This window comes from Trachemys scripta, chromosome 11 (assembly GCF_013100865.1).
Source record: "Trachemys scripta elegans isolate TJP31775 chromosome 11, CAS_Tse_1.0, whole genome shotgun sequence".
Lineage (NCBI taxonomy): Eukaryota > Metazoa > Chordata > Testudines > Emydidae > Trachemys > Trachemys scripta.
The window spans coordinates 3,271,159-3,298,058 of record NC_048308.1 but is presented as its reverse complement, the minus strand read 5'-3'; the positions used below and the strand labels follow the sequence as shown (position 1 = coordinate 3,298,058).

The window sequence follows — 26,900 nt, the reverse complement described above, 5'->3', positions numbered from 1 at the left end:
ATGGCTATGCTATCCCTCCCCTGGCCTCTGCAGCTCTCCTCCACCCCTAGCCCCATGGCCACCTGGCAGGGATCAGGACCCAGCAGGAGTGGGAGACAGGACAGGACTCTCATGGAAGACAGGGCTCCTGGATGGAGTTAGGATGATCTGGTGAGTTCACCTAGCAGCACTGATCCACCTCCTGTCACGGAGTGGGGGGACGTCAGGGCCCTGCACCCCTCTTCCTGGGATTCACCATGACTCTCAGCCAGTCAGTAAAACAAAAGGTTTATTGGACAGTAGGAACACAGTCTAAAACAGGCCTTGTAGGTACAGCCAGGACCCCTCAGTCAAGTCCTTCTGGGGGGCAGGGAGCTTAGACCCCAGCCTTGGGGTTCCCTGCGTTCCACCACCCAGCACAAAACTGAAAACAAAACCCCCTCCTGCATCTCTCTTCCTCCCTCCCCCCAGCTCCTCCTCTCCTTTGTCCAGTCTGGGGCCAGAAGGTGTCACTTCTCCCAGCCCCCCTCCTGGCTCAGGTTACAGCTCAGGGATCTTCCTTCAAGGGAAGTCCCCCATCCCCAATGTAACTCCCCTGCAACATTCCCAGGTCAAATCCGCCCCGCTCCCTGCTCCGTCACACCTCCTTACCTCTACTCCTTACCAGACCCCCCACAAGGACCAATTCAAACCACCTCAGGATTAACCAGAGTCCTGTTCTGATGCAGCAGCTGGCAGAAACCCAACCCACCAGCAGAAGGCTCGGACATCCCCACAAGCGCTGCAAGTTCAACTCAGAAAGGTTTGGACTGGACAAGGGAAAACCTTTGCAACAGCAAGGACAACTGGGCAGGCAAGCAGCTGGGAGAAGCAGCCTGGCATAATGCAGGTGCATGGAGCGAATGGTCTGAAGAGTAGTTCTGGCCTCACTATTTGTAGTTTGGTATCATTTATATTGAGAGTACAGGAGGCCCTCCCCAAGTGAGCTAAAGGGGAATCTCCATTTGCTATCAACAGTGTAGGACCTATGACACACAGATGAGCATTTCTGATTCTAACCCTAGAGGGCAGCGGGGCACAGTCCCACCAGGTACTTTATTCCTGTGCAGTAGTTAGTGGAAGGGCAGCGATACGGGATCATTCTCTATCCCCCTCTAACGCACAACGTAGGCCAGTGGGATGTTTTCAGAGAACATTATTTATTTCCCCCTCATTAAATACTAATAAACGGACTCACTGGAGCGGAGAACACCACATGTTATTTGCAACCAAACAGACCTATGGGGTCCTTTTGCACAGAGGCATTGTATGGAGAGGAATGTTATCAAGCATTCTTGAATGTAATGTATAGAAAGGCAAATCCTTTTGATTAAAATAGCTGGGCGTTCTGAATTTATTAGTAGTGATGGGCCCAACCCCAAACTCAACATAGAGAGTTCAGAAGTGGATCCACACGTGGCAGTTCAGGCCCGTCTCGGTTGACTGGCTCTGTACGTGCCCTGTGAAGAGCTGCCAAACTGCTAGCAATCAAATTCACATGCATGTTCTGCAGCGGCAGAAACGCCTGCTGGGGAATACACAGCAGCTTGTCCACTCCAATCCCTGATTGAACAATCGATACGGCATTCGATGAAAACAGTCCCATCCCTTCAGAAGCAGCAGGGCTGCATTCCTCCGTACTGGAGTGCCTCGCATGTTCCTGGTTGCCTGCCACACAGCCAGTCAGTGTGAGCGTGCGACTGTGCCACTCGGCCTCCTCAGCTCTACAGCAACACACAGAGGGCGAAAGAGTGGTTTTTAAAGGGAGACGCGGCCCAACAGCTTAGGAGCGGGAGACCTGACCTGTCAGGTGGTTGCTCCGGTTTTCCCACCCACCCCAGAACGGCTTGTGCAGTTGGACGTCACGACTGGATACAACACAAAACAGAGATCGTGGCCTCTGCCACAGCACAAGCAAGGACTCCCATTTTTCATCTTTATTACAGCGGCCTGGTCTGCTGACAGGGCCTGGACCTGGTCTCTGCGACCATAAAGGGGGTGCTAGCCCCAGCCAGCCGCTAAACGGGATGCGCATTGGAGCCGGGGGCGGGTGGGTGGCTGGGCCCTAATGTGTTTGTGTGGGGGCTGCGGAAGGAAATCAGAAAAAGGCGGTGGTGACTTGCTCCGGTCAGGCACTCATACACAAGACACCCACCTCCCTTCAAGCTCCATTCCCAGGCAGCCCAACGCTTCCTCCAGTCATGCCCTTCCTCCCAATAAGGGTCCTGGTGGGTTACTCCAGCCCTTGAGCTGCAGTATTCTCCCACAGCACGAGGAAGAGATGGCCGAGGTGGAGGTTCCTCATTAAAAAACCCTGAACACTCAGCCCCCCCGCCATCTCCCTTGAGATGGGACCTGGGGTGGGGTAGCTACAGGAGTGCTGTCCCACTTCCCCACAGTTGTGTTTTCCAAAACAAAGACCCAAGCATGTATGTCTCAGGTTTGAGAACTTATTTCACATTAAGGAAAGCAACAAACAGAGAAAGAACGAATGTTACATTTCTGGGAGAGGGAGAGCGCTGTGTGTGCACCTCGCTCTAACATTCTGCAGCTGAACTGAAACACAAGCTGATACCTGCCTATGCAGTGGGCGGGGAAATGCCTCTCCATTTAAAGGTGATCTACGCACCAACATCTCCTTGCAGTTATATATCCCTGTCCCATACACACACAACCTGAATGCCAGGTCCTCAGCCTAGCAGGGCCTATTCTCTCTCCCTGCCTGACAGCTCTATTTTGGACCTGTTAGTTGGGAGATCCATCTTGGGCAATAGGCTGCAATTTGCAAAGGGGCCTAAGAGAAGTTGATGCCCAATTGCCATGGAGTATCCCAGCCTCATTACCCCTCCCTCCCCTAAAAAGCAGTGGTATGCCATGGGGGGCAATGCACATGTTTGGCACCTTCCCTTAAATCATCTCCACGGGCCGTACTGCCAGAATGACTCTTCCCAGCTTTGTTCCTGAAGGTACTCGTGTCCTATGCATGCAATATACAGGAGCTTTCCACTGCCATCTAACCAGGTCATCAGCAGGGGCAGGCCACCAGGCTCACCACACACAAAAAGGCTACTCCAGCCCTGCACCTCCATAGGCAGTACATTGCAGCCTGCGCAGTTAAAATAAAACCACATTAGCCTTGACAGGAAACCTTGAATTGTGACTGTCTCAAGGAAACTCCATTAATTACTGTTCCCATCGCACCCTGAAAAATCAAACGCTGTGGATCACGTTTAATTGGCTATTGATTTCTTCTCTTATTACCTACAGTTGTGCAGAGATGCCATCAGACGGACTGGATGCCTCCGATTATTCTCTCTGGCAGCTGGGATTAAAAGCAGCGGGTGCACACTTCCTGGTATGTGATGGATTGCCGCAGCGTGCCAACAAAAATCGTTGGCAGGATGAATGGCCGTGCTTTGCTCGTCTCCAGTGCTGCTGAGTTGCAGAGCAGCTGTTGGTGCGAAGGCAAACACCCTCCAAGCAAAGGGGTGAAGCGTCTAAGAATGTGAGGATTTAGTGCTTATAAAAGTGAGGGGCTGACAGCAACGAGGCAGAGAGAAGGTCGCTGAAGAGTGCTTCTAGTCCAGAGCCCCCTTAGTCCTAACCGACGCAACCGCGGCTAGTCTAGTCATATCGTGCGCCAGGCTGCTTAACCAAACCAACCCCCTGCAAGTATGCTAATTAAATGTAAGCCCAAGGACAAGGTATGATCTGCTCATCAGCCGCCCCAAACACCACTCTCCTCTTGAACTGCTCCAGCGATTTTCTTCCCCAAGCTGGGTTGCTCTCTCATTAGCTGGCGACACTCTTTGTTGTTTAAACAGGAGATTATGGCCAGGCCTCCTGAACCCACACGCCACTTTAATCCACAAACACTGACTTTCCCTAATTGCACCTTGACAGGGAGGCAGATGAGCCCCCCCCTGAATTGCCATTTAATTAATGGCCAGGTGTCTCTCAGGATGCGTGGACGAGTTCTAAGCTGCCACTCACCCTCCTCGGCAGCTTGAGACCCAAGGAGACTCACTCCGGCTATTTGTATATGATTATATCGCTATCTATATCTATCTGTAGGCACCCATAATAATCCCTCTCCACCTCTGCTCTCCAGAACTCCCACTCCTCCTTTCGCTGCCTCTGGGGGCATAAAGCACCCCAGGAACTGACTGCATTCCCCTTTCAATCATGTCTTAGCTCCTTCTCTCTCTCTCTCACTTGTTAAAGTGAAGTTTATTGGATAAGAATGTGATGGGAGCCCTGTGTCTTTTGGGGAATTACGGAGTCAAGGAGGTTGCAATCAGCCATGTCCCGGGGTAGAAGCAGGGACACACTCCGCTTCTTGCAGGGTCTCTTAACAGGGAGAGGCAAGAATTTATCCCTTATGCCACAGGAGCCAAATGCACAGTTCTCCAGCTAAGTAGGTTAGGGCAGGATTAGTACTTGGATGGGAGATCACCAAGGAAAAAACGCAGGTAAGAGGTGGAGGGGCTTCAGTAGGCGGCACTCTTCTTTTGAAGGTTATACCAATCAATGGTCTTGTCTGATGCTCGGAGTTACAAGTCCAGCCCACTTGTGTTAACTAAAGATCAGGTAATGCTTTTTAGATCAGTAGGGGCAGGGTCTTCTCCTGTCCTGGCCTCACTCCAACTCAGGAGAGGACATCTGCTGACTTGAGAGTCCCCCAGATGTTCAGCTGGACGAGACACTCTTCACCTGCTGTCAAACACTTGTGTTGCTGGTGAAGAGCAGAGATGTGTTACTCCAGATGTAGCTGCATTTCAGTGGTGGGTGAAGGGATCCCTAACTGGTGTGTGGCAAGGCTAAGCTATATCCATTTCCGATCCGTGGATGAAAGGTTCTAGAGAGGTGCAGGAAATCGGAATCCATTACTGTATTGCAAATACGACACCACACCCCTGGTGGGGCGAGGGCAGCCATGATTGAACCTGGGATCTCAACACATGAGCATCTGCTGCTTGAGCTAACAAACTCGGTCAGCCACGACCATAGCAGGTTGATCTACCTCGGTGTGCCCCACTCCTGCCCAACCCAAAGGGGGACAGTGCCCCACACTGAGTGCGCGTGGCTTACACAAAGATTAGCCCTTCAAACTGGCTGGCTAACCTGCATGCACCAGTCCCACATTTACCCAGGCAGTTTGTTTTTTTTCTTGTTTGCCCTCAGCAGCCCCTAGCGAGGTCATTGGCGCCACACATGGGACAAGGAAACCCAGGTAGCTGCAAGCCCCAGCGGAGATTGTTAGCAGGCTGGCTGCGGGCGTTCCATGGGAGACATCAGCGGTGCTGGGTGAAGAACCTGCGGGGCCCTAGGCGTGACGTGTTAGGATGGACAGGCTGGGTAGGCAGTAAGGAGCAGGACCCAGGAAGTCCAGATTATGCAGAAGCCTCGCTACGAGTGTGTGCGCTGGGCACCTGTCTCAGTAGCATCACTGGACAGTCACCGTGTGTGCTGGGTCACCTTTCCATTGCCAGATAAGGACTCAGGGCGATGGCACCGGAGCAGGGAGTGCGTCTCACCTCACTTCCGTTCGAGAGCAGGACCGGGGCAGAAGCTAAACACAGCGGGCCAGATTCTCCTCCCAGCTAGACTGGGGCAGGAGAAACATTGAAAACAACAGGGTTACAACAGAAGAGACGGTGGCTAGGAGCATTTACAGCGACGGGGACACAATTCTCAGCATAGGCCTCACTGCTCACTTGGTTCGCCTCAGGGGTGAAACACGGCCCAGGCCCAGGCTCATGTGGTAGAGACTCATGCACGAAGCTCTAGAGGTCCCTGGTTCGATCCTGCCTGACGTCGACCAGGGTCTGTCAGCGTTACAGTTGCACAGATTAACCGTTGTTCCCCTGGAAATGAAAACCCACCAGCCCAGGGGTTTCTGTCATGGTCGAATTCCTGTCAACCTGGCAGGCAAAAGGTTACGGAATTAGCGGCAGCAAGCAGCGACTTTGAGGGGTGCTAGGAAGGCAAAGGCTGCTCTTCCGCTGGATGCGATAGGCTTATCACCTAAAGCTGACAGCTCTGATTATGGGTGATGTCAGCGGTGATGCAGAGGGGGGACTCTCCACAAAAGGCGAGGAGAAATCGAGCCCAAATCCTTAAAAACAATCAAAACTTAAGCTCCTCGTTCGTCAATGATCGGCTCACTTTGTTCTCCACTGACCGTAGGGAAATACTTATCTCCCATTCACAGACGAGCTAATCAGTTTCCCTCAGGTTTTCAGCCTTATCACAGCCACGATAATCATGTTACTGACATCCACCAAGCCAGGGCTTTCCACTTCCAGCAACAGCCAAGAAGGTGCACAAGCCAGATCCTTACAGAGGACCAGGGTTCCTCCTCCTTCCCCGATTCCCCAGACCAGGATGGGAGGGCACCATGATCTGCCACTGTGCTCACATGGTTGCTTTCTCTTGCATCCCACTTTGACACCCCCTTTTTCTTTATGATTCCCCTGATCCCCTGAGGGAAAGTGGAGAGCCACGTGTGTGATGAGTTAAACTAGCTCCCGTTCTCCGCCGGCACATGGCCGAGAAGGGTAATGAACGGAACGGGCCCAGGTTCATTGCTGGGGGAAATCCCATGACACCAATGGTGGGATGAGCCTGGCGCTGGTGTTGGCAAGTCTGTCAGGCTGGGATATACCCTGGGAGGGGACTGCTGGCGGGGGTGGGGGTCATACACACTGCCTAGGCACTGCTGGTGGGGGATCATACATGCTGACTAAGCCCAGGCACAATGGGGCTGTGTGCAGAGCACGCGGCCCGGAACTCCCTCACTAGCACAGGGTTTGTCTGACTCTTCTCCTTGACTTTTCAAAGGGGGCATTTTTATCTGCAGCACTCCCTTTAGCATCAGGGGAAGCACCTGGCAGCGCTCCATGCAGGGCAGCCTTTCCACCCATCCCCAGGGAAAATCGATCGATCCTGGCGAGGGAGGTTAGTCTTTGCCCTGCTCCTCCTCACTCCCAGGCAGTTTCCACAGCGTTTGGACAATGACAAAGCAGAACAACTGATCATGCTCAAGACTGTTTGTCTCCAGTCCCCCAACCTGCATCCCTGTTATCTGACTGCCTGTGTGTCCGTCTGGGACTAGGGTTACCATCCGTCCGGGTTTCCCCGGACATGTCCGGCTTTTTCAGCTTTAAATGGCCGTCCGTGGGGGGGGGGAGCGGGGGATTTCTAATAAGATAGAAATGTCCGGAATTTCCCCCTTCCCCTCATGCAGAGTGCGGCGAGGCTGATTGGACGGCTGTGCCTGATTGAAAGCCACTCGCAGCCACTGGGGCCTCTAGCAGCCAGAGTCCCTCCTCCTCCCCCGCTCCCTCCTCCCCTGCAGAGCAGCGCGGCACAGTGTTTGGCTCCACATGGAGCCCGCAGCTCTCCCTCTGCCGGGTGAGCGGGGGAGCAGGGCAGGCGGCGGGGTGCAGAGGCTGCAGGGCAAGGAGCAGCAGGGCAGGCAGGGGCACAGAGGCTGCAGGGGCAGGGCAGATGGGGGGTGCAGAGGCTGCAGGGGTGGGGGTGCAGGGGCTGCAGGGTGAGTGGGGAGCAGGGGGCACAGAGGCTGCAGGGGCAGGGCAGGCGGGGGTGCAGAGGCTGCAGGGGTGGGGGTGCAGGGGCTGCAGGGCAAGGGGGGAGCAGGGGGCACAGAGGCTGCAGGGGCAGGGCAGGCGGGGGTGCAGAGGCTGCAGGGGCGGGGAGGTGCAGGGGCTGCAGGGCGAGGAGGAGCAGGGCAGGCAGGGGCATAGAGGCTGCAGGGGCAGGGGGGCGCAGAGACTGCAGGGGCGGGGGAGTGCAGGGGCTGCAGGGCGAGTGGGGAGCAGGGAAGCACTTAGCAACCCCCAACCAAGATCAGAGTGGGAGGGAGGAGGGGGAATGCGGGGTGCTCAGAGGAGGGGGCAGAGTTGGGGCAGGGACTTTGGGGAAGGGGTTGGAATGGGGGCAGGGAAGGGGTGGGGTTGGGGGCGGGGCCGGGGCCCCGTGGACTGTCCTCTTTTTTAAATGTTTGAATATGGTAACCCTATCTGGGACACAGGAGCATGTTCCGAGCCTGACCGAAGTAACAGAGAGGCGTCGGCCTGGATCGCGCCTCCGTTATACCATCTCCTGCTGCCGCAAATATCGGGGCTGTAGATCTGCAGGTACTAGAATGGGTCTTTAAGCTTCTCCGCCTCCGTGCAAGCGTTTTTCTGGGTAGGGTGACCACCCATCCTGAACTGGGCAGGACAGTCCCAAAATGCAAAGTTCAAGTCCTGGTCCTAGTCTGAATGACTCCAGGACAGCATTTGTTCTGGATTGCCTGCCCAAGGCTCAGGGGCTGTGCCAGTCTCTTCCCTGGGGGCGGGGGGCTAAGCCACGAGGTCCCACCCGCTAGCTAGGCTGGAAGCCAGAACTTGGCTGTGGTAAGAGCCTCCCTAGGAGCCAGGCCAAGGGCGTCAGAGCCTTCCCAAAAGTGGGGGGGCCGGGCCCTCTGCCCCCCTGTGACCCTTCCCCTCCAAGTAGGGTGACCAGATGTCCCTATTTTATAGGGACAGTCCCGATATTTGGGGCTTTTTCTTATATAGGCGCCTATTATGTAGGCCCCACCCCAGTCCCGATTTTTCACACTTGCTGTCTGGTCACTACCTCCAAGGCCCTGCCCCTCCTCTTCCTGCCTGGGGTGGGGGTTGAAAGCAACCCCCTGCCCATGTCCCTGCCTCCCAGACCCCCTGCCCAGGGCAGGTGGAGGGGCCAAGGCTCACCACAGCTGCTTGTGTGGCTCTCCCTGACCTGGCTGTGGTGGGGGGAAGGCCTCAGAGCGACAGCTGGGCCATGCTAAGAGCCACGCGGGCAGCTGTATGGAGTTGTGACGAACCCTCCACCTGCCCGCAGTGCAGGGGGCCTGCCAAAAACAGTCCCCGACCTGTATCCCCGCACCCTGGCCCCTCCATCCAGGGCAGGTGGAGGGTCCGTGGCTCCCCTAGCATGGCCTGGCTGCGACTTTGAGGCCCTCCCCCACCGAAGCTGGGTCGGGGAGAGCCGCACAAGCAGCTGTGGTGAGCTGGCGCGGAGTCGCGGACCCTCTATCTCCACCTGTCCTGCATTGGGCAGGAAGCCTGGGAGACAGGGACATGGGCTGGGGGCTGCTCTCAACCCCCCAGCACCATAGGCAGATGGAGGGTCCTTGTGGCTCCTACAACTGCCTGGGCTCCACGCTGGCCTGGCCAGGGAGGTGGGGCCTTGGCGGGAAGAGGAGGGGGAAGTGGCGGGGTCCAGCCCATCCACTTTCAAAAAGTGGGAGAGCTATGGTCCCCCCTGTCTGCCCAGTTCTGGTGGCTCTGAGCCAGATTGCAGTGGGGAGCCCCAAACTCTCCACCTGCCCTGGGAGGGATATCCAGGGCAGATAAAGGATCTGGGGCTCCCCACAGTGGCTCCCCAAGCTCCAGCTTCCCGCCTGGCCAGGGGGTGAAGCCTCAGGGGGAAGAGGAGCAGCAGGAGGTGGGGCTCCTGCAAGTGTCCCAGTTTTGCCTTTTGAAAAAGTGTTCACCCCAATTCTGGGAGTGAAAGGAAAGTGTTTCCTCTGCCTCGTGCTCAGTGATAATAGATGTTTCTCAGTCAGCTCAGTGCTCTCAGATTCTTTACCCAGCTGAAAAATAATGCCCTGTTACTGTGTAAGTGGCTGCATTTTACAGCCTTCGACCCTCATTCCATTTGCCCATGGGACGTTCCAGATCCCAGCCATCCCAGAAATGGAAAATACCTCAAGGTTGATGAGATCTTCAGAACCGGGTTATTTCTGTAAAGAGGGTGCAGTAATGGCCAAGGGGCTGTATCCAAACAGATCTGTATAGCAGCCAGGCCCATGCTCTGCGTGCCATCTCCTGCTCCTTTCTGTGGAGGGAGCCAGCGGGCTGCATCCCCTTGCCTGCGAAATTCATTCACCCACCTATACAGACAATGTCCATGAAGCCATACATTCCATAGCAGATCTGGAAGAGCAGGTCCTGGCGCTGCCATTTGGCGGAAGGACTGAAGGTCGACCAGATGAGCCACGAGATACTGGCGATGAGGAAGAGGGAACCCAAGATGGCTGCTGCAATCTGAACCTTCTCAATGACTGTCAGAGAGATGGCCTGCCACTGCAAGGGACGGAAGGGACGGGAGGAAGGGGAAATAACAATCAGGGACAAAGAGAGAGGGAAGGAGGGGGAAAAGTCAGGAGATTAGTTCTGCGGTGAACACCAGCATTGAAAGTGTCACATGGTGGCTTCCGATCCCAAAGTGCTTTACAACTCGACAGACAAACACTACACATGGATCACTTCCCCCACCACTGACAGGCAGCCACCGCTGGGATGGAGCACAGCAGCTGTTTAAAAGAGCACCACCACGTTCTACATTTTGGATCTGGAAGCGAAGAAGAATCCTGCATCCAACTGAAACTGCAAGGGGCATCTAGGGAGGCAGAGGACAACTACCTGAGGTGGACTTTGGCCAGACGCTGAGGGTAATTAACAGCCCCTGCTCTCATGTCAAGAATAGTGGTATGATGATTTGGGGGAAATCAATCTGTACAATTTATGAATTCTGGTTGATATTATCAAGCTGTTACTATGAAGTTTGCTGTATCATGGAATGTATAAAATGTAGGATCCACCATGGCCTGAGATGGCTTGTTGCATGCACCCTCTGCAATAGGGACAATGGAGAGTAGTTAACCTTAACGACTGTACTGTGACCACACCATGGGCATGCTAAGGAGGGTGGCTGAAGCTAGGAGAACTAGTTTTCCCCAGCCCCAGCTGGAGTTTGGAGAGTGGAAAATTGCCAGCATCAGAACAAAGGAACCAGGTGGTGTTGGTGGGACAAATCAATGCGAGAGACTCATGAGCCAAACAGGAAGTTTTGGGCAGGAGAGAGGAAGAGACGAGTATGCTTTTGTAGCAGACAGGTCCTGTTTAACTGTGAACAGCCCAGGTCAGAAAATGGCAACTGGGGTGGAGAGGGATCCATGCTTCAGCAGAGACGTCCTGAAGCTGCAGAGAAAGGTTCCTGGGCACCCCAGAGGGCTCTCCCCTGGCCCAAAGATCTCTCCACAATGGTGAGGAAACAGGCAGAGAAATGCATAAAGGCATGGCTATTATTTTGTCTAGAGCTGTACCTCTCTCGTGCCGTTATGTAAAGAGCAGTGGTGTTTTAAAACACTGTGCAAAGTCTGTGCGTTGTGTGTTACATGTATCACACTCCCTTGAAAAGTTACCCTGTGGACCCGGAATACACGCATGGCTGGAATTCTGGGAAAGAGTTTGTTTAAGCTACACTGAATTCTGAGGCGTCAGCAACGATCTCAGGGGCTAGGTAGTTGACTGGCAGAGGTCTCGGCTCTCAGGAGGGGATGCTAGACAGAGGAATGGCATTCCAAGAGTGTGCCTAGAGACCCCAAGCTAGGGGCAGTGCATGGACTCTGTTCAGACTCTGGAGGCTGAAAGCACACCCCACATTTGGATCCCCTCAGAGTAGTCTGGTGAATGTCCTAGAGGGGGCACTTGACTAGATCTGTAACGAGTGGGACATTAATGACTCCATGCATTAGGCTCTCCAGTTTATACATCATCCAGAAGCAGGAACTCTGGAGGCAGGGCATCCCTGTCACCATGCTGGGGCGTTGGTGCTGTACTGACTCTGGAGAGCATGCTGCCAAAGGCATCACCAGCACCGCTTCTCGAGTACCTAGCTATTTCTTGGAGGCCTCCCATCCAAGCAGCTTGGTGCTGCTTCACTTGTGAAATACGACAGGATCACAGTGCAAGGTGAGATCTTGCTGTAGGCTACGCATGCCCCACAAAACACGTTACAAATAATACAAGGCGAGGTTCCCTTTTCAACAGGGGTCTGACACATTTGTGCTGCCTTAGAAGGTGAATGGCAGAGCTTCTTCTAACGCAACCCCCCCCCCCCCCCGTCAGTGTGTATTGTGTGAAGCAATTTGACATAGAATCATAGAATTGGAAGGTCATCTAGTCATCGACTTTAAGGTCAGAAGGGACCATTATGATCATCTAGTCCCCTGCATTCATGGCAGGACTAAGTATTACCTGGACCATCCCTGACAGGTGTTTGTCTAACCTGCTCTTAAAAATCTCCAATGATGGAGACTCCACAACCTCCCTAGGCAATTTATTCTAGTTCTTAACCACCCTGACAATTAGGACGTTTTTCCTAATGTCCAACCTAAACCTCCCTTGCTGCAATTTAAGCCCATTGCTTCTTGTCCTATCCTCAGAGGTTAAGAAAACAATTTTTCTTCCTGCTCCTTGTAACAACCTTTTATGTACTTGAAAACTGTTATCACGTCCCCTCTCAGTCTTCTCTTTTCCAGACTAAACAAACCCATTTTTGTCAGTCTTCCCTCACAGGCCCATGTTTTCTAGACCTTTAATCATTTTTCTTGCTCTTCTCTGGCCTCTCTCCAATTTGTCCACATCCTTCCTGAAATGTGGCGCCCAGAACTGGACACAATACTCCAGTTGAGGCTTAATCAGCGTGGAGCAGAGTGGAAGAATTACTTCTCGTGTCTTGCTTACAACACTCCTGCTAATACATCCCAGAACAATGTTTGCTTTTTTTGCAACAGCATTACACTGTTGACTCATATTTAGCTGTGGTCCATTATGACCCCCCAGATCCCTTTCCGCAGTACTTTTTCCTAGGCAGCCATTTCCCATTTTGTATGTCTGCAACTAATTGTTCCTCCCTAAGTGGAATACTTTGCATTTGCCATTATTGAATTTCATCCTATTTACTTCAAACCATTTCTCCAGTTTCTCCAGACCATTTTGAATTATAATCCTATCCTCCAAAGCACTTGCAACCCCTCCCAGCTTGGTATCATCCGCAAACTTTATAAGTGTTCTCTCGATGCCATTATCTAAATCATCGATGAAGATATTGAACAGAATCGGACCCAGAACCAATCCCTGCAGGACCTCACTCGTTATGCCCTTCAAGCATGACTGTGAACCACTGATAACTACTCTCTGGGAACGGTTTTCCAACCAGTTTTGCACCCACCTTATAGTAGCTCCATCTAGGTTGCATTTCCCTAGTTTGTTTATGAGAAGGTCATGCGAGACAGTATCAAAAGCTTTACTAAAGTCAAGAAATATGTCTACTGCTTCCTCCCATCCACAAGGCTTGTTACCCTGTCAAAGAAAGCTATCAGGTTGGTTTGACATGATTTGACAAATCCATGCTGACTGTTACTTATCACCTTATTATCTTCTAGATGTTTGCAAATTGATTGCTTAATTATTTGCTCCATTGTCTTTCCGGATACAGAAGTTAAGCTGACTGGTCTGTAATTTCCCGGGTTGTCCTTATTTCTCTTTTGATAGATGGGCACTATATTTGCCCTTTTCCAGTCATCTGGAATCTCTCCCATCTTCCATGACTTTTGAAAAATAAATCGCTAGTGGCTCAGATATCTCCTAGGTCAGCAACTTGAGTATTCTAGGATGCATTTCATCAGGCCCTGAAGACTGGAAGACATCTAATTTGTCCAAGTAATTTTTTACTTGTTCTTTCCCTATTTTACCCTCTTCTGTTCCTACCTCATTTTCACTGGCATTCACTACATTAGATGTCCAATCACCACCAACCTTCTTGGTGAAAACCGAAACAAAAAAGTCATTAACCACTTCTGCCATTTCCACTTTTTCTGTTATTATTTCCCCGCCCCCCCTCATTGAGTAATGGGCCTACCCTGTCCTTTGTCTTTCTCTTGCTTTTAATGTATTTATAGAATGTTTTTTGTTACCCTTTATGTCTCTAACTAGTTTGTTCTCGTTTTGTGCGTTGTCCTTTCTAATTTTGTCCCTACATACCTGTGTTATTTGTTTATATTCGTTCTTTGTAATTTGAGCTAGTTTCCACTTTTTGTAGGACTCTTTTTCGAGTTTTAGAGCATTGAAGATTTCCTGGTTAAGTCAGGCTGGTCTCTTGCCATAGTTCCTGTCTTTCCTACTCAGTGGAATAGTTTGCTCTTGTGTCCTTAATGTCTCTTTGAAAAACTGCAAACTGTCTTCTATTATTTTTCCCCTTAGACTTGCTTCCCATGGGACCTTACCTACCAACTCCCTGAGTTTGTAAAGTCTGTCTTCTTGAAATCCATTGTCTTTATTTTGCTTTTCTCCTTCCAAACATTCCTTAGAATCATGAACTCTATCATTTCGTGATTACTTTCACCCAAGCTGCCTTCCACTTTCAAATTCTCAACCAGTTTTTTGTCAAAATCAAATCTAGAACAGCCTCTCCCCTAGCAGCTTTCTCCACCTTCTGAAATAAAAAAAATGTCTCCAAAACATTCCAAGAACTTGTTAGATAATCTGTGCCATGCTATGTTATTTCCCCAACAGATGTCTGGGTAGTTGAAGTCCTCCATCGCCACCAAGTCCTGTGCTTGGGATGATTTTGTTAGCTGTTTAAAAAAATCCTCATCCACCTCTTCTTCCTGGTTTGGTGCTCTGTAGTAAACCCCTACCGTGACATGACCCTTGTTTTTTACCCCTTTTATCCTTACCCAGAAACTTTCAACAAAGTCTGTCTCCTATTTCCATCTCAACCTCAGTCCAAGTGTATACATTTTTAATATATAAGGCAACACCGCCTCCTTTTCCCCCTGCCTATCCTTCCTGAGCAAGCTGTACTCCCCTATTCAAATATTCCAGTCATGTCTATTATCCGACCAAGTCTCTGTGATGCCAACTATGTTATAGTTGTGTTTATTTACTAGCATTTCGAGTTCTTCCTGCTTATTCCCCATACTTCTCACATTAGTATACAGACATCTAAGATACTGATTTGATTCCTCCCCCGCTGTTTTGTCTTGTCTCTCCTTTATCCCTGCTATAACAGCCCATGCTCCCCCCAAATTCCAAACCTTCTCCCAGATCTCCATGTCCTTGACTTACCTGTGGGCTTTGGTCACCTGCCCCCTTCGAACCTAGTTTAAAGTCCTCCTCACTAGGTTAGTCAGTCTGTATCCAAATATGCTCTTCCCCTTCCTCGATAGGTGGACCCCATCTCTGCTTAGCAGTCCTTCTTCCTGGAACAGCATCCCGTGGTCAAGGAAGCTGAAGCTCTCGTGGCGACACCATCCTTGCAGCCAGGCATTCATCTCCAGGATGCATCTGTCTCTGCCTGGGCCCCTACCCTTCACCAGAAGGATTGAAAAGATCACCTGTGCTCTGAACTCCTTCACCCTTACTCCCAGAGCCCTGTAGTCACTTCTGATCTGCTGAGGGTCATACCTCGCAGTATCATTAGTGCCACATGGATGGGTAGCATGGGGTAGTAGTCAGAGGGCCGGATGATCCTCGACAATCCCTCTGTAACTTCTCAGATATGGGCCCCGGGCAGGTAGCATACCTCCCGGGATGCCATGTCCGGGCAACAGATGGGTGCCTCCGTCCCCCTTAGAAGAAAGTCACCAACCACTACTACCCTACATTTCCTCCTGGAAATGGTGGCTGTGGTCCTCCCAGCCTTGTGGGTACCTGGCTTCTCCTCCTCCTAGGAGGAGAATACTAGACGCCACAGTACAAATATCGCTAGGGCCAGATTCTGATCCAGGACACCACTGTAAATCCACCTTAGATCCACTGACTTCAATGGAGCTACTAGAATTTACGCTGGTGTAGCTCACCGCAGCATCCTACTGCTCCAGTGTAAGATTGAATGTTGAAATTGCCAGATGCTTCCTTGAGTTATCGAACGAGACTCGGGGTCAGGGTCCCAAGCTGTCCCTGCAAAGCAGGGGAGGCTATCACACACCCATGAAATAGGCTGCGGAGATGTATTCTCTACTCCCTGCTCTGCGGTAGACAGGCCAGATTGAGCCCTGAGATCCAGGTCCAGGCAATGTCAGTGGAATTTGCAGCAGTGTCATTAAGTGTAGAGTTCTCGGTTATACAGGAAACGGAGTAGCCGGAATTCAGCACTTGGCAGGAAGGATGGGACTAACGGCTGCCTGCTCTTTTAAGAATGAGTGCACCTGAATGAGGCTGTATTGACAATGCTGGCGAGTCAAAGGTCTCTGCAGAACGGAGACCAGCACCGCAGGGCCACCTTCCCCCATCCAGGGCCACATGCCAACAAACCCCATCCCTAGCTATCTCCAAAGGGGAGAGGGGCGGGCGGTCCTCCTGGCCCATTTAATGCTGGGCTCCGCCGCTGAGTCAGCTGTGAGGATTCTTCTGCTGGGGTCACCTGCCCACTGGGTATTGCACTGAGAGCTACCACCTCACTTCACACATGCCAGTCAATGGTAATTGCTTTTGGTCCCTGATGGCCCTGGGCTGAATTTGCACCCATGACCTAGAAGTGAAGTTGTGTTCCATTACCAGCCCTCTAAGCCAGCTGTCCCCCCTGCAAAAGAGTGTCTTTTAAATGTCAGTTGTCAAGAGGTTAAAAAAGCTCACGCCGAAATCCAGATCACTCAGTCAAGAGAGAGACTGGATGGCTCCAGAGGCTAGAATATCTCTCCCTTTGCTACCAGAGGTCACTGGTTCGCATCTGGCACGGAGAGCTAACAGCCAAACTTTGCCGTCATCTCTTGGCTGTCTGGTGCTAGTCAAAGTGAGTTGGATAGTGTCAGCTCATCAGGGTAAAGAGCCTCTATGCAGAAGATAGAGCTTGCTTAGGGGCTGGTCCCAGGCTGCAGCATGCGCTCCCCAGGAACTAAAGACTATCACAAACCTCATCATCTTCGGCACCAGGTTCGTGTCTTTGACCTTGCCTTTCCTAACCCAGAGCAGTGTGTGCATTTAAAAAACCCACCCAAAGTCCCAAACAATAACAGCCCTACCAAAACAAACCACACCAATGCACACGCAGTTCTCCCACAGGAGAGAGGAGGAGAGAAAAAAACAACCACACAAGAGAGAGAGGGGTTAGTCACATCACTTAATGGTTGGAAGGTGTTCAGATACCAAGGTGATGAGGACAGGCTGAGGACTTCTAGAGAATCACCAGCCATTCTCCTCCTCCTCCAGTCAACACTGCCGGGCTCCATTCCTACACTAAAACCAATGGCTGGATGGCTGTGCAGACTGAACTCACTTGTGATATGTTCCCTGCAGCTCAGGGTTACAGGTCACAGTGGGGAAACTTGTACTGCTGCTCTCTGTTGTGTGGCTAACAGGAACGCTTCCTTCTCCTGGGCTGGCTAGTTGGCACTGTTCACCAGCACTAAACTCATGCATGAAATTGTGAGAAAACAATTAAGTCAGAACTAGAACAAAACCATGTCTGTAGTCTGTTTGGTGCCTAGATGATAACTCTCTTTCCATTCCACTAGGATCTCCAGAGGTATAACTTCCTGTTGAGTAAAGCTCTTCAGATGATCCCAGGACCCGTACCATTAAGAGCAGATCTATGAGCTCTGCTGTAACAGAAAGCATCAAATAAAGAGTTCTTTGCAAGACCCTTGCGAACTCCCAGTTCACTGTTTGTCACAGGATGCTGAGGCACAATTATACAATGGATGGCCAAAGTGCCCCACACATTGGAGAAAACACTCTTCTTCAAATCGTTCCTCGAAGGCCACCTCTTTCAAACCCCATCCCATCACTAATCTACGCTGACAACTAACCTAGACAGTAATGCAGAGTTCGGATTGAGTTTTCCCTCTTAATATTTGTGCCGTCGTTTTACCGAAATTACAAAACCTTCAAATCCAAAATACCTCTGAATGTTAATATCCGATCCAGAGCTGAAATTTTTAATTAACCTTAATGTAAACTGGCCAGGAAGGTGGCAGGCTGAGTCTACTGCCTACTATCCCAACCAATATCATCTTCCTGCTCCCTCTCCTCCTTGCCCCTCATTTATCTCATTCATCGTCTTTTGTACAATGTCATAACCCCACGTTATGTGCTTGGGGCAGAGACTGTTTTCCTGTTGCGAGTCTGTACAGCCCCAAGTACAATGTGGCCCTGATCTCTGCCACTGCAATACCAATTAAACGATATTAATGCTTAGTTTCTTAAGTGCTGACTTTTATTTTTCCCAGGGGATGCTGCGCTCTGAGGCCCCACCCCCACTCCGCCTCCTCTCCCTCCCCCAAGGCCTCAGCCCGCCATCCGGTCACTGCTCTCTGCTCTCCCCCAGCCACTCCCCCCAGCCACCAAACAGCTGATGGCTGGTGTGTGCTGAGCACCCAAATTTGTTCCTGTGGGTGCTCCAGCCCCAGAGCACCCATAGAGTCACTATGCTTAGTCTGATTCTCATATCGGTTTGACTCCAGTGATCTCTGGATTTACAAACATCTGTTAGGGAGAGCAGAATCAGGCCATATAATTAGCCAAAGAAAATCTATACGCCTCTAACGGAGAACATTGCTTCCTAAGAAGGATTTTCTAGTTCCTGCCCCGAACTCTCCCACCCCAGCCTCAGCCAGGTTAGTTTATTACAGGATTTGACAAGTTCCTTTATAATTATGAGGATCCAGGGCCTCGCTATTGAACAGATCCATTTTCAGATTCCGGGAGAAATACAAATAGTTGGAGATTTTCCTGGCGATACACAGCTGGTCATTTGCAGCACTGCTGATGTCCTGTCAGACATGCAGAAAGCATGTTACTGCTCTCCCAGATCCTCTATAACCCTCCTTCTGCAGCTTGTGGTGGGTGTTTTTTCTTGTCTGGTTCTTTAGTGAATGTGATGACGAGCTGTTTGCCACAGAGGCAGTAACTCCTTTGCGGCTCTCCTTGCCACTTCCAGCAATCTCCTCGCCGTTGGGTTTTTGCCCAGGAGTTAGGTCTGGGGTTGGGAGACTCCCGGGTTTCAGATACATTTGATGTGGACGCAGTCCCCCTGATGAAGGGCAGACATTGAGCAAATATTCATTTACTCCAGCATTGTTACTTCTGAATGACACCAGTGCCAGTGAGAGGAGAATCAGGACCAGAATCTTAATTCGAACACTCCCCAAATGTTTGGGTGTTCTGAACATGGGGTCAGACGACCCATTATGCAGAGGGGGCACCAGGGACATCTGTGGATGGATTTTAACTTCCCCAAAACTCAGAAGCTTTTGGATCTGGGAGTCTGTTTTTTTATTTTTGCTAAAAACAAAGAGTCTGATTCTGCTCTTAGATACAGTTAATGTAAATCAGGAGTGACTCCCCTGAGACAAAGGAGTTAAACAGCAATGTCAATGGGAGCAGAATCAGGCTCCACAACTAACCATTTTGGGGATGCCCAATGTGGCAGATATGTAGTGCAAAACACACCTGCAATGCTGCCCTATGTTTCACATACCCTGTGTGTTCAGACCTTGTAGACCCTAAAGATCCCATCCACAACATAACCCTGCATAAATGTTGCAACAGACCCCAGTAGGGAACGGATTAAAGTGACCTGCTCATCCTAGGGTTGCTTTACCCATCACTGGGGATTACCAGGTTCAGTGATGTGAGGGTAACAGGCCACCCAGCCGCTCTGAGCTCCTGGAAGCGCCTCTGTTGCTCACTGATTAAGCAGCTACCACCTGGCAGGTTGGATTGGAGACTTGAGCGTCACTCTCTCTGACTTTAATCCCCTGGCCTTGGCAGGTTTGCAGCTCTAAGGCATTCTCACTTAACGCTGGGAAATCCCAGCAGCCAGTGCCAGAGGGGTCATTTAAAAGCGGTGCATACAAGATGCTGTCTGATATGGAAGCATCATAGCAGCTCCGAGGTTGTAAGGAATCTGGTTCATTAAATATGAGCTCTGCTCCCTTGCTGTAGCTTCTCTGCCCCTAACACAACTCTCCACATGCGCCTACCATCTATGCAGGTCTCCCATCCAACTACACACACACACACACACGCACATTGAAATACATGGAGTACACTGTGCAATTCAACATATACTCTTGAGTACATACAGTATGCAATGAAATACACACACACACAGAGGATCTGCTGAAATACACATGCACACAAATGCAAAGTACACTCAGCGATTTGATACAGTCTTTGCCATAGGAAAACAATACCCGCAGGTTGCCTAAGGCTAGGCCTGGGTTTAAAATGGGCCCCGGTGACTCGGGATGTTGGTAGTGGGCCACGAGGCTATGTCACCTCCAGGTCACTGGTTCAAATCCATCCCAGTGGTCAAAGGCCATTTCATTTGGTGGCCTGTGTGAAATGAGTGGGTGGGTCTCAGCCCAGGCCTAATGGATCGATGTCCAGGCCACAAAACTGGCATCTTAGCAGAGAGGCCAAGGACAAAATGGGCTGTGGGGAGCACAGCAGTGGACCCTCCAAGTCAAAATTGATGCACATTGGCAGGGTAGTGAGAGCTCACATTGTCACTGTCTGTGTCATGCCTGTTCTCTGGATAAACAGAGGACTTCAGAGCTCCCTGGCTTTCTACAGAACCGTACCTAAACACTGAAGCTTGGGAAAGTCAGAGCTTTAAGCTAAGGACAAAGGCATGTAAATTCCAGATAGCAATTAGCACGCACAAATCAACAGCTGTAGGGTTTGATCTTGTTCTTTTACTGTATGGCCCATGCGTGTGTATGTAGACATCTGTGTGCATGAAATCATGTATGGACCTCAATATTTGGGCTTCTGTGTGCATCTATGTGAGTGACTATTTGAATGTGTGTGTCTGTCTCATGGGGGTATGAAAGCGTGTATGTTGCTATGGAGTGATGTGTATGTATTTCAGGGCTAGTGGGATGTATATGTGAGTATGCACTGTATATATAGTTCTTCGGGCCTTCAGTTGTGAATGTATATCCTCATCTTGACAGGGGGTTAGACTAGATGATCCTTGTGGTCCCTTCTAACCCTATGATATATTGTATTTAATTCAAATTGCTCCTATTTATAAGCAAAAAATCTCAATGTTTCCAGCATGTTTGTGAAGTCCAAACAAACACTTGGATGCCTCACATTTTTCACGATTTCCACTTTCCTTTGCGATCATTTCACACAGCTCTAAGCTCTGTTATTTTCTTGCCATCGCCTGGTCATTTTTTATGTTCGTGGCAACAGCTGCCTAGAGTTTAATAAGGCCAGATTTTCAAAAGCGCAGTGTTTCTGAAGCTTGGGGAATGGAAACTTGTCTCTTTCACTTCAAAGAAGCTACACCAATTTATACCAGCTGAGGATCCGGGTCTAAATCTTTAACTTGTGTCTCTGAGCTTTACGGAGTGTTTGGAGCTCCTCAGAGGAAAGGTACTACCACAATGCCAGCACAAAGCGTTACTATCTGTGTTGTTACAGGACCCTAACATCAGCCTCTGATCTGAGATACCTGCAACATTCAGGCACATGCAAAACAGCTTTAAAAAATACCGTACAGTTTTGTCCAAGTCCACCCTCTCAAGTTTCAGTCTGGACCAAGGTAACTGAGCCAAGAAATTAAACTCCTGGGGCTCTGGGTTTGTGATGAAAGTGCTGACAATCTGAGCCCAATGCATGTAAAAATCAAGTGTCAGAAGCCATGGAGCAAGGAGAACTCCTTCCAGGGTAGAATTCACTCCTGTAATGGCCACACGAGTCCCATGTACTTTATTTAAATCCCTCTTAAATCCTAGGCACCAGTTCTGCTCTCCCTTGGAAGTTAGACCGAGAAGAATGGGTTCTGGAGATGCCAGGGGGCAGCAAGAACAGATTCCTTGGGGGGGTTGAACCAGCCCTCCTCCACTTTGTAAAGAGCCCATCCATACATCCCTCTATGCAGTGCAGGGAGAGCCACACAGACCTACTGATAACAACAGAAAAGAAAACTTTGAAATGTCTCTAGTACCTTTACCTGCAGAGGGTTCTTTGTGCTTATGGCAATGACGTGATACTTGTAGTAACACAGCTCGCAGCTCCAGCAGCCTCTCTCGCTGATCCATTTGATCAGACAAGGCTGGTGCGTGCATTTCACCGATCCATCACATCGACACGGGCTCAACAACTCCCCCTGGAAAGAGACAGACAGATGGTCAGCAAGGGTTACCTCCTCCAAACAGGTCTGAAGGCGAGTCGGCTGCGGTTCCCCTTTGCAATTGAAGAGTCCTGGCTCAGGAGTTTTGGCCAAAGTAGTCCATTATTAGTTCTTCGATTGGTTTTTATTTTATTAATAAAGTTCCCTGCTGTTGAAAGGTGCTGGACAGACTGTCCTGGGGACTGATGGCCAATTTAAACACAACGCAAACTTATCCATATTGCCCTTCCAAGGAGCCTCAATCCTGAGAGAGGATCAATCTCTGATGTCCAGTCAGTCCTTGGTCTATCTGCTGGGACTGCCAATGTGGGGTCTAATTAGTGCTGGACATGGCGGTGGTTCTGGTGAAGTAGACACTGGCCCCTGGACTGAGACCAGCATCAGCTTATGTCACATGGACCACTGAAGATAGTAAATGATTTACCAGAGACAGACCCAAACCAAAGTCCCCATTGCAAATTTTCAAAATTTGAACCCAAATCAAAAATCTTGTGGCATGGGCCCATCTCTGGTCACTTCCCATTTGTACTCACAGCCTGCAGGGGAAAGGTTTCAAAATTCCATTACCAATGCAGTCCAACAGGACAGCTCATTTGAAAACCCAGACATCAGACAACCCGGGGATCCTGCTACTTCCATACTTGGTACAAACAAGATGGAAGCCGAGATTATGGCCTGACACACAATCTACGTACTGGTCAATTCCCAAGCATGGAATACTTCCTTGGGTCATCGGATTTTTTCAGGCACGCAACTTAAATGGGGTTGCCAAGCAAGTGTATTATTTTGAACCATTTGAAAGGGATCAGCCCCACCCACCACATAGCTTGGTAAATTCACCACTACATCCATAAGCTTAGCGATAGCGGCTCACTTCATCCAATCGTTAGAGGGAAGCCATTAAATTGCAACCCCCGCCTCTGACTGTTTAAATGCCACATTTTGAACTCCTGCTCGATGTTTAGCTTTGTTCAGAGGGTTAAAGGCTTTTTAAAAGGCAGGGTTAGATTGTCTCCTGGAAGACAGGGAAAGGCTGAGTTGCATCTCTCAGCCATGCCCCAACTCAAGAGGCATGAGGCTTCCTATTAAAGACCCAGATTTACCTCCATCCCCCACGGACTTGTTGGCCTCTCCTCTTTTATCACTGTATGTACGCAGCAGAAAGGCTGAGATAGCAATATGAGACTAGGACACAGACAAGTCTTCCATCCCTGGTCGTGTCTTTGTCCCACTTTAAAGGCCAGGATCCACTCCCATTGAAGTTCAATGGAAAAAACTCCCACGGGTTTCATAAGGATCAGGTGCAAAGGCCTCCTGGAGATTGGGAGCAGAGCTGGCAAGAGTGATACTTGTTTTTATGAAGTCTAATGCCAAAATGTTAATCACTTCATTCGGCTCCATTATGTGACCCAGAAATGTCTTTTTCCATGAAATTTCAGCAACCTGGTTGTTTACACTACAAAGGCAGGCTGGATTTTGACTGTCACTGGCTTTCATTACAAATTGAATATCATGCAAAGGGAGGTTAGAATTTAGAAATTTACAGAATTGCGGTTTTCACTTGGAAATAGGCCACTTCCTTCATAAAGACATGCCTATTGTAGAGCAAAATTGTGAAATGGAGGTGTGGCAGGGGAGGGAAAGCAGTAGCATTCATTTTCAAGAATTCAGACTAGCTGTACAAACTTCAGTGGGAAGTTTGGGCATGTGGCTTTGCTTTGATGAGAGTTGTGCTTGGCAGACATGTGATTGTTAGTGGCTTTGCCACATTCTGCTCCAACGTCCAGTCACTCTTTGAGGACCTGACTTCTCCAACAAAAAACAAAACCCTACCAAAACAAAAACTACTCAGTAACATGCACAATTCTCCCACTGGGGCGAGGATGAGCGAGAAAGAGAAGGAACCACATCAGGCAGATTAGTCACATCATTTAACATTGCTTAACAACTGGAAGGCGCTCAGATACTATGGTGATGACAGTGGTATAAGAACCTATAAAGACTAGAACTGAATAGAGATAATCTTCCCCCAGGTTAAGTTAAGAGCTCAGAATGCATTTAAATTTCTCAAATTTGATCTCCACTTTCCAGAGGTGAAGGATGTATGTGAACCAGCCTAGAAAAAACTCCTCTCAGACTGGTAAATCTATCCAGAGAGAGCTATTGTCACTTATGAGAATTCAGTGAAAAATTCTGAGTACGAAGCCCCCCCAATTTCTCTATTTTTGCAAATCCAGCAAAAACCTGATTCATTCCTAGCTCCTCCAAAGCAGTATGAATGATGATGTTTTGGGGGTTGGTGCACAGCTATTTTTACATACAGCTAGGCCCAGTTCTGTACACACCAGGTGTTCGTAAAAAGCTAAAAACCCACAGGCATATTAATGGGATAAAGTCTTCATACAGCAAAGAGAAGAGTCTGATCCCAGACTTCACAGTATGCTCTAGAACAACCCATCAACAGTCATTAATGCACAGAGACCCTTACAAAAAGCTACACACAAGAGTGCTCCTAAAAAGGAGATACAGCTCATGGAAGTTAGAGATGGAAATTAGATTGTGTCCGTTTCTCTTGGGCAGTGTAAGATTATTCCCTACACAGCAGGCTCTCCAGTGCTTCCAGCAATGGACCTTCCATTGCTTCCCTCATGAGACTATTCAACAAAGACACTTCAATGTCGGGAAACGGTAGCCTTCATTTCCTTTGTTGAATTACATTCCACCAGGTGGATCACCCTAAACAATTCCTCTTCTCCTTTGGCAAATTGGTGGGCAAGTGCCTGATAGCTACAGATTTTCAAATACATTCACAAGTTCAGTGTGGATTTGGTCTGGCTTGCAAGGAATCAAGAGGGTTTTGGACTGATTCTCCTCTCATATATACACATGTATAAATCAGGTATGGTGCCATTGGAGGCAGTGGAATTACAGAGGTAAACCTGATGCAAATTAAAAGGAGAATCAGGTCCCTGGATTGAGTCATATCCCTGTTAGGGGAGAGATGAGTAGATGTAGCTCCAGGATATTTTCCTACTTTTATTTCTGCACATATGGACCAGCTCCTCAGCTGATATAAATCTGCATCACTCCACTGAAGTCAATGAAGCTGTGTCAGCTTACGGCACCTGAGGATCTTATCGACATCAGTGCTTTCAAGAAGGCTAGAGCAGATCAAAAAGAGCTGCAGCAGATCTTACATAGGTGCAGCATGGTTTTCGGAACGCCAAGTGACAGGCTGGGTGTTCCAGATCTCTAGCCACAGAGAACTTGTTCTAAGCCTGCTGTTTCTCCTAAGGCTGCACCCACAGCTTTGTGCAAGATTCGGCACGTGAAACCCTTCCCGGGGGAGTGGGCCATCACTCGAAAAGTCACCTCTCGCAATCACCTGCCAATCAAAGTCACACACACCTATGCCAGGAGTAATCAAACTAGAGGTCCCTGGCCTGAAGGTAAGGGGACCCATTTTACCCTATTGTGTGTGAAAGGAAATTCTGTCTTTTAGCCACTAGGTCTGGCAATGGTAATGATGGTCTAAACTCCCCATTGAGGGGGTATCAAGGATTGAAAGCTGAATTGGCTGCTAAGGATACGAGGGCTCAACTCTGTTCACTTTAGAGGCGTTACGCCTGTTTGCACGAGTGGCAAATTTGGCACCAAGTCCTGAGGCTCAGCCAACAGAGAGATGGAGGCAACTCCGAGGTGACCCATCGAGACATGTGCTGCTTTCACATCTTTACTAGTGTTGCTACAATATCTCCATGTACTGTGTCTATATCCTTGTGCACACAAGCCAGGCGCAGGCCGCCAAAGCAGCATCAGGCAAAGCAGATGGCTCAGTTTAAAGTACTGTGAAGAGGAGAGGTGACGATCACAGATCAATAGCTGCAATATGACTCTCCTGCTCCTACCACTGTTGAAGCATCAGCAGAAAGTAACTTCCTGGAGGGAGGAATCCATTCCTGCTGAGAATCCTGCCTGCTCTACTCCAAATGCAGACAGACACTTGACCTTGATTGGCACCACAATCTCCATTCCCTGGCAGTGGTAAAAGTGGCCAGATAGCCTGGCTTTTAAGGGTCTTGCATAGGATTGTCACCTGCCCCAATTTTCATGGGACAGGCCTAATTTTTCTACAGTCCTGAATTTAATTGGGAAAGACCAGGGGGAATCTGTGCATCATGATGCATAATAACAGACGAGGATTTAAAACACCATTAGGCAGTGTTGTTGGAGCCTAAAACTGGGCGTCAGGACTCTGGGTTCTCTTTCCAGCTATGCCACCACAGTGTAGGACCTCCGGCAAATCACTAAGGCCATATTTGTCAAAAAGGGGCCAGTTGCTTTACACGTCTGAGTTTTGGAAACTTTACCTGAAACCCCACGGAGAGATTTCGAGAAGCGAAGAGACACCCCACAGCTCCAGTTCAAGTCAATTATTAATGATCTATTATTGGGATTGTGGTAGCTCTGAGGAGCCCTTGTGGGCCAGGACCCCATTGTGCCAGATGCTGTACAAACACAGAAAACGAAGAGACAGTCCCTGCCCCAGTCTAAGTCAATGGGAGCGGCAGAGGCTTGGCACCTCTGAAAAAAATAAATCAGGATTTAAATCAGCCTTCCCAAAGCCCAGAAAGATGAAAGCAGCCTTCTGCACTCGGGCAGCAGCTGAGGAATGTGAGGGCCATTGTCAGTTAAAGGGGGAGGGGTTTACAAAACGTACAGAGAAACCCTATTTTCATGATATCAAATCTAGCATTCGAAATGGGCCCAAAGCTAAAGCTTTTAGCCGAACTTTAACGATTCAGATCGTGTGGAACTTGGCGCCAACCCTCCCCAGTCTCAGGTTTGGATCTGTAAACTCTTTGAGGCAGGGCCTCTCTTTTGCTAAATAT

At 49.7% G+C, this 26,900-nt stretch overlaps 1 protein-coding gene across 1 annotated transcript in view; it reads right to left on the bottom strand.

Annotated features, from left to right (window-relative positions):
* MARCHF4 (membrane associated ring-CH-type finger 4) overlaps positions 1-26,900 on the bottom strand; it is a 153,074-nt gene that overhangs the window by 12,208 nt on the left and 113,966 nt on the right. Inside the window, exons 2-3 of the mRNA XM_034786506.1 lie at positions 21,829-21,984; positions 9,965-10,157 (exon numbers count right to left, since the gene is read on the bottom strand). Coding sequence (XP_034642397.1) covers positions 9,965-10,157; positions 21,829-21,984 — 349 coding nt within the window. The remainder of the gene's footprint in view (positions 1-9,964; positions 10,158-21,828; positions 21,985-26,900) is intronic.